Consider the following 11,171-nt stretch of genomic DNA (forward strand, 5'->3'; position numbering starts at 1 on the left):
TGAAGACATCTACATTGGCAAAAGCCAATTACACAAATTTTAAAACATAAATATTACGAAATAACTGCTTAATTATATTTTACTACTGGAAGTGCCGCTATTTGTCTCTGGTTCCGCATGAGATGCAGCGTTCACGTGGTACAAGCCAAACTCCCAGTTCACAAATTGTAATTACGAGTTCTACGAGGACGTGAACGATTTTTTCAAGTTGGTATGTCGTAATTACGATAATTACGATATGGCGTGAACGCACCTAACACGGCGAGTTTTACAAGTAGGCCTATGAGGATGTGAGTGTTTTTTACAAGTTGGAATCTCATAATTATGACATGGCGTGAACACACCTCGCCTTAACAAATTATTGAAAAAGAAAAAAATATAGGGCAGGACTTGATTGGATGATGACGTGTGGGCGTTGCTTTAAAAATTGAAGTTGTAGGGGCGTGGTTTAAATAACCGGACTAAATGATTGGAGAAGTCCTGCCTACATCTTCAGAGAAGAGACCGTCACTAAGGTCCAGTTCTGACATTTTGATAGAATTTAAAATAAATTAATTAATCAATAAACAAAACATACAAAGCTAAATCGTTCGCAATAAGATCAAGAACAATATGCATTTAGAAAATAGATAGGATGATTTCATGCCGACTTTAAGGAAGACTTGGATCATGATGATGCCTCTCTCTGACAAGCAAACCCTATCCCCGTACCCGACTGACTCTAGGACCCGCGGAGCTGCTGCCGGAGCGGCCTCTGCAGTCAGTGAGAGCGGAGCATCTGGAGGAGAGCTGGCCGGCTGGGGAGGTGGTGGAGGACGGGGAGAGCGAAGCAGAAGGAGGATCCGGGAGTCAGCGAAAACAAAAAAGGGGTCAGGCGTGGAACTTGGCGAAGCGGGTAATTAACACTGCGATCCACTTGTCTAGAACCTAAAGCCGCCATCGAAATAAGTCTCCGCCGTGGGGCTGGCCGTTTTTCGGGGCGATACGGAGGGGGGCGGCTCGATGTGGCCAGTGGTTTTTCCTGCTCTTACAGATGTGCGACTTAATACACCGTGATATGCTCTGGAACTTGATGACCGTTCATTTGTAGCTCCTCGCAAGCGTAGCGTCAGTCCACTCGATTTGAAACAATGGCTGTGTTTCAAAACCTAACGAGCTGCCTACCTAGACAGCATTTTTGATAATCATTTTGTTCTGCAAGCGCTTATGATGCCCAAAAATGCCAAAAGACACGCTGAAGGTGCCCAAATGTGCTGTCTAGGTAGGCAGATAACCTAGTTTTTGAAAGGGTCACATTTAAGCCGCCTTGGCCTGTTGGAAATGACTATCATTTATAAAGGCCGAATAATCCGAGTAGGCGGATGATCGAAAGAGCTTTTTATGCAGTTACGGACTATGGTAGACACGTGATCAATTAACACCTTGTGATTGGATACCTGTGACACATCTCACCGGTTATTGAATATTAATGACTCTGGCCATTACCCTTGTATTTATGTACTGTACTGTGGAGACCAGAGTTTACTAAAATACTATAGTTACAGTTATTGTTAGAACTGTGAAATAATAATAAGTTAATATGGGATGTCCAGTTTCAAGAGTTTTCCTCCGTTTGAATGAAAATAGCAATATCAAGTTACCTTATTTTAGTCACTATAATGTATCTGTGGGCAGAAACTACTTTATGGTTACTACTGTGATTTTTTTTTTATTTGGTAAAAGTTAGGGATCGTTCACCCAAAAATGAAAATACTGTAATTTACTCACCCTCATGTCATTCACAACTTCACAAGCCAGTGGCACTATTTTAAGTCTTCCGAAGCCATATAGGTTTTTAGGAACAGACGGTCGTATTTTAAAATCCCATACATAATCAAATTTTATTGATTACAAGAGGTATAAGGTCCAATGACATGACGTTTGACATAATAAATGTCAAGCCTGTTTCCTAATATGTCATTTTTGAATAAATATGTTTACATGATTGAGATTTCAGAGTCAACAGTTTAAATTTTGGTTTGGTTCACAAAGAAAGTATGATTTTGGATGTAGCGCACAAATCATTTAGATGACTTTTATGATGCTTCTTGTCATTTTTGGAGCTTTGCAGCCCCTGGTCACCATTTACTTTCATTGTCTGGAAAAGAGCGGCATGGACATTCTGCTAAACCTCTTCTTTTGTTTTCCACCGGAAGAAAGGAAATTGTGTGAGTTGGAATGACATTACAGTAAGCAAAGAATTCAGAAGACACAGAGTATTAATTTTTGGGTGAACTATTCCTTTAACGATAGACTCGCCTAATTGATTGACCTCCAAATCTAATTTCATGGGACTTTGGTGTCCTACTTGTAGAGAAAGCACATTGAAGCACACATACATGGGAGTGAAGAATAAAATGTACAGATCCCTTTAAAACTGCTCTGAGGAAGAAAATAGGAAATACCATAAAGCGAAGAGTTCATATTTCACCTCAGAGAAGGATTTTCATGTAGCAGTCGGAGAATGCGTACATTTTGAGTCAACTCATCAATACCTTATTTTCTGGTGTATTAGACTGAAAAATTACATGTAATTAAGGTTGATTTCTCATTCACGACCTGAATGTGATGTCTTATTCCCTAATATTTGCATACACATAGATTTTTTACTTACTTAACAAACATTAAGAAGTCCAGTTGCTAATATAAGTTTGAAAGCACCTCATCTCACTTATATTTGAGGGCAACTTTTTATTATTAACGAATGATTGTATTATTATTCTAATCTTCTGGATGTGTCTTTTTATTCTGAATGTTGTGTTCGAGTGCTGTTTCTTCTGATTATGGTGTTCCTTTTCACAGGGGATCCTAAAGAAGGAGGGTCATCATTTTTTTCGCCTTTTTTGTTCTTTTATTTTTGTTTTGATCTTTTTCGACTTTTGCATTGTGTTCAACAGTCACTCATTTGGCGATGCCGTCCAACACAGTCACCGCCGCCGCCGCATTCAAGAGCTCCGACTTCAACTGTGACACGACCGGAAATCAAATGGTAAGAGGTTAATGAGTCCCTGGACATTTTTATGTTCGGCCTGCTGTGTATTGCCTGAAATAAGGCTAGTTACCACGTCTGTCACTGAAATGTCTTGTGTTTCGAAACGCCTACGCTAACTTTGCATATGCAGCGACTAGAATTTTATAAATGCTCTTTAGCTTTGAAAATAAAACGACAATGTGTCTTTTAACTGAAACCTTCAAAATTAATGTTACTTCAAAAAACTGTCGCGATATTTATGCATAATACTGATGAAAATGGTTGTTGCAATGATTTGAAAAGTGGTGGTGACATCTTATAAATCTTCATGCAACATGGAATCCTTAAATTAATATGAATGATTTTGACATTTTAAATATTGACTAGCATAAGGGTAGTACCATGTTGGAATTACCATAATTACGAGTTTCTGGCTTGTAAAATGTCCTTTACATCCTCGTAGAACTCATAATTACAACTCTGAATTTTCTGAGATCCTCCAACCTAAGAGCTGCAACATCATGTAGAAACACTCAAAATGTCTTGAATAATATTATGTAATATTCCATTTAATTATAATCCTGTTGTTGCGTATTGTTAATGTCTTAATGCAAGAATATAAAAAAAATATTTTATAAATAAATGAAAACATTCAATATAATGAAGCTAGCACAAAGCTGAATAATTATGTAATGTTACACTAAATAAACTACAAGTTCATTAATGAGGCATTTGAAAAACGACCTGTACTTGTTGTAGTGTGGTTTTGTCTATTGATTACTCAGATTAAATAGATTTTTTTTGGTATTAGTATTGTTGTTGTATGCGAACAGCTCAGAGTAAATGTCCAGGTTGTCGTCTAGTAATTACAGTTATGCGGTATAACATTCAGCCAGTAGGAGCAAGTGATAAACAGAACTTTTTACCGATTATGCGTTCGTTTTTTCATTACATTCGTCTGCTGATGGAGCCGGTTGGCAGCTGCTCCAGCTTGGTCCTAAAGCTGTCGTTTTTGCGCGATCAACAACCATTTTTTTCTTACCACTGCGGCCAACCAAAACGAATCTCTTTAATTATTATAGTGCAAATAAAGAAACAAGGCAAAGTTACATTTTTTTAAGTTAAGGTGACCTGTCCCCTCATTATTAATGGTTTAGACTCCTTTGCTGAAGAGGTCACATATAAAAACCCCATGGAAAAATTACAAAATATTGAATGGGTTTCCCTATATAAGATTACTTTTAAAAGTGTTTGTTTTCCAGAAGAACTCATATTCATTAATTTTCTTGCATAATATCTTTTTATGCATTTCCATTTTCCAGATATCTGACATGTTGCATGTCACAATTAAAGGGGTAGCTCACCCAAAAATTACAATTCTGTTGTTATTTACTCACCCTCGTGTCGTTCCAAACATGTATGACTTTATTCTTCTGCGGAACATTAAAAGAAAATATTTTGAAGAACCGACCAGTTTTGGCGGCTTCCAAAATGAAAACACATTTCTCAAAATATCTTCTTTCATGTTCCACAGAATAACATTTTTAGGTGAACTGTCCCTTTAACTCTCCCCTCAAATCCATCACTACAGTATTTCATTCAGTATATCATTTTAATTTGACATGATTCATTTCCACGGCAGTGACTTGCGGGGCTATCGAGTGTCAGCGTAGAGGCTCCGGTGAACATAATTAGTAAACAGGAGTGAATTGTTATCAGAGATAGTGTCTGCTCTGTTTCGTACGAGCGTTTAGTGACGTGGGTGTTGCCTGGCATTTGCCTGATTTACAGGGGAATTCATTCTTCCCCACCCCTGCACCCATGGACCCGCGCTACGCTCGTAGTCCTGTTGCTTGGCAACAGTTCTTGCCTTAAATAACCGGCTGCCGACAGAAATAGAGCAAAGATGTATACGGTGTTACTGAGTTCACACAAGGCAACGTCGATTTCTGTGCACACCCTTTGTTTTTGTTTGTTTAAACATTTTGTTTGTTTAATTGTATCTTAATGAGAACATTGTGTGAGGGTTCTTTTAGTCATAAAATATGTGGAAAGACTGTCACAGGAAAGAGCAATGCTAACTCTCCAGAACTCTTGATTTTAAGTAAATAGATATATATTAAAAAATAATAAAATATAAATATGCATCATATTTTAAATCTAAATATATTTCAATAAAACATTGATTTGAATTTAATTGTACATTTTTAGGTAACTTGAGATGCTATTTGTACTCTGCTTCATATCAGCGTCATTATGCATTAATAATATGAAATTCCAGTGGTGTCCCGCCATCTTTCGGCCATGCTGGACTTCTCAGTAGTCATGGCAGACGGGGACAGCATCCTCATTAGCATTCTGATTTAGAGCCGGTGGTTTGATTCATCCCAGCCCTGAAGCTGCTGCAGCGGATACATTAGGATCATCTTTTCTCTCCCGTCCGCCCTAGGGTGCTTGGCTGGACGAAGAGTGGCTATTGTTGAGGAGGGAAGACACGGTTGTGTTAAACAAAGAGAAAGTGAATGAGGGGAGAGAATGAACCACTGAATGTCTTTGTAACTGTGTCAGGAGAGAGCCCAGAGAGTTCGGGATCTCTCCACAGCTGTATCACCCCACACTTTAGCTTGGCTAAAAGGACGATGCCATTCAAACATTGGCTTTTCTCATTAGCTAAATAACCTTGGCGTGAAAGATAGAGTGATATTTAAAATTCTCGTTCAACGAATTTAAGTCTTGGTGTGTGTACTGGCATGTTTTTGTGTGTAAAGGTTGAAAATACATATTGTAAAAAATTAAGGTTGAGTTGATCTATAAGCTGATAATTATTTTCACGTTATGGCTGATAACTGATAAACTCTACTGTTTTGTTTAAATGCATTGAAAATAAATAACAAATTTTATTGTTAAAATCAGTCATTTTAAAGGGAATTTAGACATTAAAATATTACAGAGATTTATTAGATTTTGAGATTCACTAGATTACATTTACCAGTGTTATTAAATTATTAGTGTTTTTAAGGATTAAATTTAAGTCAGCGTTAGATGATGGCAAATGCAATCTAAATGTCAAAACAGAGAAATGAGAAAACACAAATACGCTACTGTTCAAACGTTTGGGATCAGATTTTTTTTTTTAAATAAATGAATAATTTTATTTTCCAAGGATGCACAATTTATGTTTTAAATAAATGCTACACAGCTGTTTTCGACATGAATAATAATAAACAATGATAAACTTTTAGTATTATTCTTTTTTTAAAACTATTATATTCTTTTTTTTTTAATCATTTTTTATAGCACCAATCATCATATTAGAATGATTTCTGAAGGATCATGTGACACTGAAGCCTGGAGTAATGATGCTGAAAATTCAGCTTTGCATCACAGGAAAAAATTACAATAGAAAAAAAAAAATGTAAATTGTGATAATATTTCACTATAATACTGCTTGTACTGTATTTTTGATCAAATAAATGCAGCCTTGGTGAGCATATCACCATTTCGAGACACTTCTTTCGACGGCCTGGCCGCAAACGCAAGAACCTCCCCGTGAGTATCCTAGAGACTGAGCTCTCAACACTCAACCAAACCACAAAACACCCAACTTCCCTTGGGATTCGGTTTATTTTCATTTATCCACCAGGCGCTAGTCTTGGCAGTGGTTGGGAACGGGTAAACAGGCAAACATGTGGTTGCTGGTAATGACATGGGGGCACCAGACACATTTTTTAAAACTGATCAAACTTGAGATTTGCACCTGGTGGACAACCAAACAGACAAAGACTCCTCTAGACTTGAAGGAGAGACCTGAGCATTATCTTGACTTGGGCCTAGCAAAATCCTAACAACCCCATAGCAAAGAACTAAAAACCACTGGTGACCACCAATAACACCTCAGCATTGTGTTGACAAGTTTGGTGTGGACAGCAATTTTGGCCACGATCTTACTGTCTGAGACAAATTTCTGGGATCATAAAGGGTTTCTATTGTCGTAGAGGAAAAATGTGTTTTTTCTATGAATGTACAAACCCTGGCTGTTCAAAATAGACATAGTCCACTAAATTACATCATATTTTGTCCCAAATCATTGTTAATGTACATACTGACTTCACCCTAGGCTGGATGATTGCATATTGTGCATTTTTCAGTAATACGTTTGTCTTTTTGTGGTATGAATGAAGTCTATGTTTGGTTGCACTTTATTTTACAGTATGTGTACTTGCATGTACATACAATATACTTACCTCTGGCTCTTAGGTACTGTTATATAAGGTAACTACATGGGTTATGGTTAGGTTTAGTGGTAGGTTCAGGGTTAGTACCTAGTTATAACCCAGTTATTGAAATCACTGTAGTAAGTACATAGTATGTACTTGAGAATGTGAGTACAGAATGAGGGCCTGTTTACACCTGGTCACTTCATGCGTTTTCACTAATCGGATAGCTATCAGATCGTGAAAAGACCAGGTGTAAATGCCTTTCACAACACTTTCGAGACCGAATCCGATTGCTCAAACCACTTCAGGAGGTGTTCTGGGATGCATTCCAAACGAAACTGGGCAAGTGTAATGTATCTGGTCGTTGAAACCACATATGTAAATTTTACTCCTCCCAAACTGTTAAAATAATAAACATGTGAGAGCATGTTATAATAATAATATGTTTTATTTATATATCGCCTTTCCAGAGCTCAAGGACACTTTACAATAAACATCCAATAGGTGAAGATAACATCAAACAATAATACAGAGGATAACGTCAGACAAAATACAGGAAAAGAAGGGAACACCGGACATCATAGGAATAATATGGAGATATGACGGATGAAACGGAAGTCAATTTAAGAAAGGTAACATTCAGCAGGTATAGGCTATATGAAGTGTTATAGCCAGATATGACAGCGCTAATGCAACACGCATCGCTGCGGATGAGTAGCTGAGTATCTCTTCAGCAAGCCAACGCGCAAACTGCCGCAAATGAAACTGAAAGCAAGTGTATTTTTGATCAAATAAATGCAGCCTTGGTGAGCATAAAAGACTTAAAAGAGCCTAAAAATCATAAAAAAATTTTATCAACACCCAAAACTTTTGAACTGTATTGTAAATATCCAATAATCGTTAATAGCCAATGATATCCAATAATTGCACATTTGAAAAATTCTCATTATCAGCCAATAACTGATATAGTGCCACTATATTTTCATCACTATATTGTCAAATTCAGTGAATTTAAAATTAAATAGTAATTAAATAGCTGCAGTTTTTTAAAAAATATATGGAACTAAAAATATATTTTCTTTATTATCCATCGATCTCAAAATGACTAAATGCCTGAGAGCTTGAATATGAGCCAGTAAGGACTTTGGTTAAGCAATAATGGTTAATTGATGTTCATTTCTGTCTGTTTAGAATGAGAACTCTAGAACGGACACTGTGGTTATTGACGAGATGCCTTCGCTCTGCACTCCTGTCCGCAAGGTTGGACGGCCTGGCCGCAAACGCAAGCACCTCCCCGTGAGTATCCTAGAGACTGAGCTCTCAACACTCAACCAAACCACAAAACACCCAACTTCCCTTGGGATTCGGTTTATTTTCATTTATCCACCAGGCGCTAGTCTTGGCAGTGGTTGGGAACGGGTAAACAGGCAAACATGTGGTTGCTGGTAATGACATGGGGGCGATAACATCAAACAATAATACAGAGGATAACGTCAGACAAAATACAGGAAAAGAAGGGAACACCGGACATCATAGGAATAATATGTAGATATGACGGATGAAACGGAAGTCAATTTAAGAAAGGTAACATTCAGCAGGTATAGGCTATATGAAGTGTTATAGCCAGATATGACAGCGCTAATGCAACACGCATCGCTGCGGATGAGTAGCTGAGTATCTCTTCAGCAAGCCAACGCGCAAACTGCCGCAAATGAAACTGAAAGCAAGTCGCAGACGCTCAACACTCAATCATCTTCATTAAAAGTAGTAAGACAAACTTATTTTTCCAGTGCTGCTGCGATCTTTGATCTCGAAATCAGCTGATAATGAAAAAAATGCAGTGCATATATGTTGCTTTCGTCGACGTGAATTTTGCATATAGTTCGGGAATTGAAGATCGGATTTATATCCATTTTGCGTAGACACATTAATGTGGCCAAGTATAAATGGAACCATTTTAGCAAATCAGATGTCAGCTATCCAATCAGAGAAAACGCATGAAGTGAACAGGTGTAAACGCCCTGATGTGTCCAGTGCTTTTTGTAAAGTGTGCGACCGACTTTGTCAACCTTGAATCATGGCTGGATGTCTTGGTGACAATTTATCGTACAGTCTGGCATGAAGCACTGAACACATCACATCTGAAGTGAACTTTTACCTGTATGGCGAATAGATTCACAGTTTTGGGCTGGCGTCTGGAACTTGAGAATGCAAGTACAAAATGACACGTGCGATGCTTTTCATAAAGTGTGCGACTGGCTTTGTCAACACGGAATTGTGGCTGTATGTCTTGGCTACAATCTGGCATGCAGTATTGTACACATCGAACAATCAGCCTTGTCTATCCATGAACTTGAGAACTTGAATACAAATTGACGCATCCAGGGCTTTTCGTAAAGGGTGCGACCGGCTTTTTCAACGATGAATTGTGGCTACAATTTATCGTAAAATTTGGTATGAAACACTACACACACATCACATCTGCCTTGTCTATCTCTTTCAGATCACGTGGTATAATCTATCATACATTTAAAAAGTCGTACAGTGCACTTCAGTGTTTGTGTTCTTGCTTGTTTTGCACCTTCCTGACAAACCGCTCAGGGCTATTGTTAGGTAGGGGGCCAATCAGGAAATGTTATCCCGGGTCATGGGACCCCACGGAAGTCCTCTATAGATTAGCCTATTCACTGGGCCCTAGAGAGAAGTCATAAATCCTTTGTCCTGGGCCCTGTAAATTTTAGGGAGTGAATGCTGGGAGTAAGTGAATTCTTTTCCATGTCCAGTCCCTGGTAGACATCCCCCTTCTCCGGAGCCAGTATTCCTGTTTTTTGAAAATAATCCCCACTCTTGCATAATTAATCCAGAGAGGGCATGTCAGGGCATGTGGATGTTCGGTTGCCCCACATCCACTCCTGCCTTCCCCTGAGGACTTTCTGACTGTATTATCCTCCTATCCCATTCCTTCAACAGGTAATTGTCTTACTCTGTGAAATGTAAGCCATGTGAAGACAGATAAAATAATGTTTGAGTCATCTCTCATAGAGGTGCTGACTGCTGATGTGGAGGACTTTGTTAGCACTCTATGTTTGACTGCCTCGCTGAAATGTCCTGGAATTGTGAAGCCGTCTGGGGAAGACGAGGCTATAAGTGACGTATCAAGAATGATGGCCAGAACTTTGAAATTCAGCTCTGTTTTTCATCTTGAACGGTAGTAGATTTTTGTGTGTGTGCAACAAAAATTTTAAATCTATTTGCCAGCAGTGACAACTGAGAAATCATTGTGTGCATCCATATGTGGTTCGTTAGACATCATCTCTGTAGAGAGAACAAAGCCATAATGGCAAATTTCTGAAAAAATGACTCAGTTCTTTTTAATGAGTCAGTCAAACAGCAATTTTTCATATTTGAATTAAATGAACTGGAAACTGAACTGTGATGTATATTTCAGGTTTGAAGATACATATTCATAGCATATTAAAAAAAACGTTGAAATATTTTAAATATTATATTAATATTTTAAATATGGTTCAATTATATGTGAGTGAAACATAGTTTTGGTGATGTATTAAAATTTTATAATTTTAATTATATATATATATATATATATATATATTTCCCCAAACAGACAGAAATATTCTTACAAAACAGAGTAATATTTATGGAACAAATATTGGGATTACTAGAATGTAAATTTCAAATTGAAGAAAGTTTACACTAAATATTTCATGAGAAGAAATTATGTCCTGTTCAGGAAGTAATCTTCCTTTTGAGTCAGATCTTCTCAATGAATCATTTTATCCAGTTCACACAACCGCTCTGAGATTTACTTACAAATCAGACTGATTTGTTTCCCTACTGACTTTTTTGTCTGGAGCGCTGCTTTCTATCCCAAGAGCCCATCTGAATGATATTTTGGATTGAATTGAATGGCTCTTAAATGTCTA

At 37.7% G+C, this 11,171-nt stretch overlaps 1 protein-coding gene across 1 annotated transcript in view; it reads left to right on the forward strand.

The window, feature by feature from the left end:
* Positions 1–761: 761 nt before the first annotated feature.
* Positions 762–11,171, forward strand: part of LOC107752744 (DNA (cytosine-5)-methyltransferase 3A-like) — a 64,898-nt gene continuing 54,488 nt past the window's right edge. The window contains exons 1-3 of the mRNA XM_016568773.1: positions 762–895; positions 2,937–3,028; positions 8,419–8,523. Of these exons, the coding sequence (XP_016424259.1) occupies positions 2,951–3,028; positions 8,419–8,523 (183 nt within the window). The 5' untranslated portion in view covers positions 762–895; positions 2,937–2,950. The remainder of the gene's footprint in view (positions 896–2,936; positions 3,029–8,418; positions 8,524–11,171) is intronic.

The sequence above is a fragment of the Sinocyclocheilus rhinocerous genome, unplaced genomic scaffold (genome assembly GCF_001515625.1).
Source record: "Sinocyclocheilus rhinocerous isolate Xijiao unplaced genomic scaffold, SAMN03320098_v1.1 scaffold61, whole genome shotgun sequence".
Lineage (NCBI taxonomy): Eukaryota > Metazoa > Chordata > Actinopteri > Cypriniformes > Cyprinidae > Sinocyclocheilus > Sinocyclocheilus rhinocerous.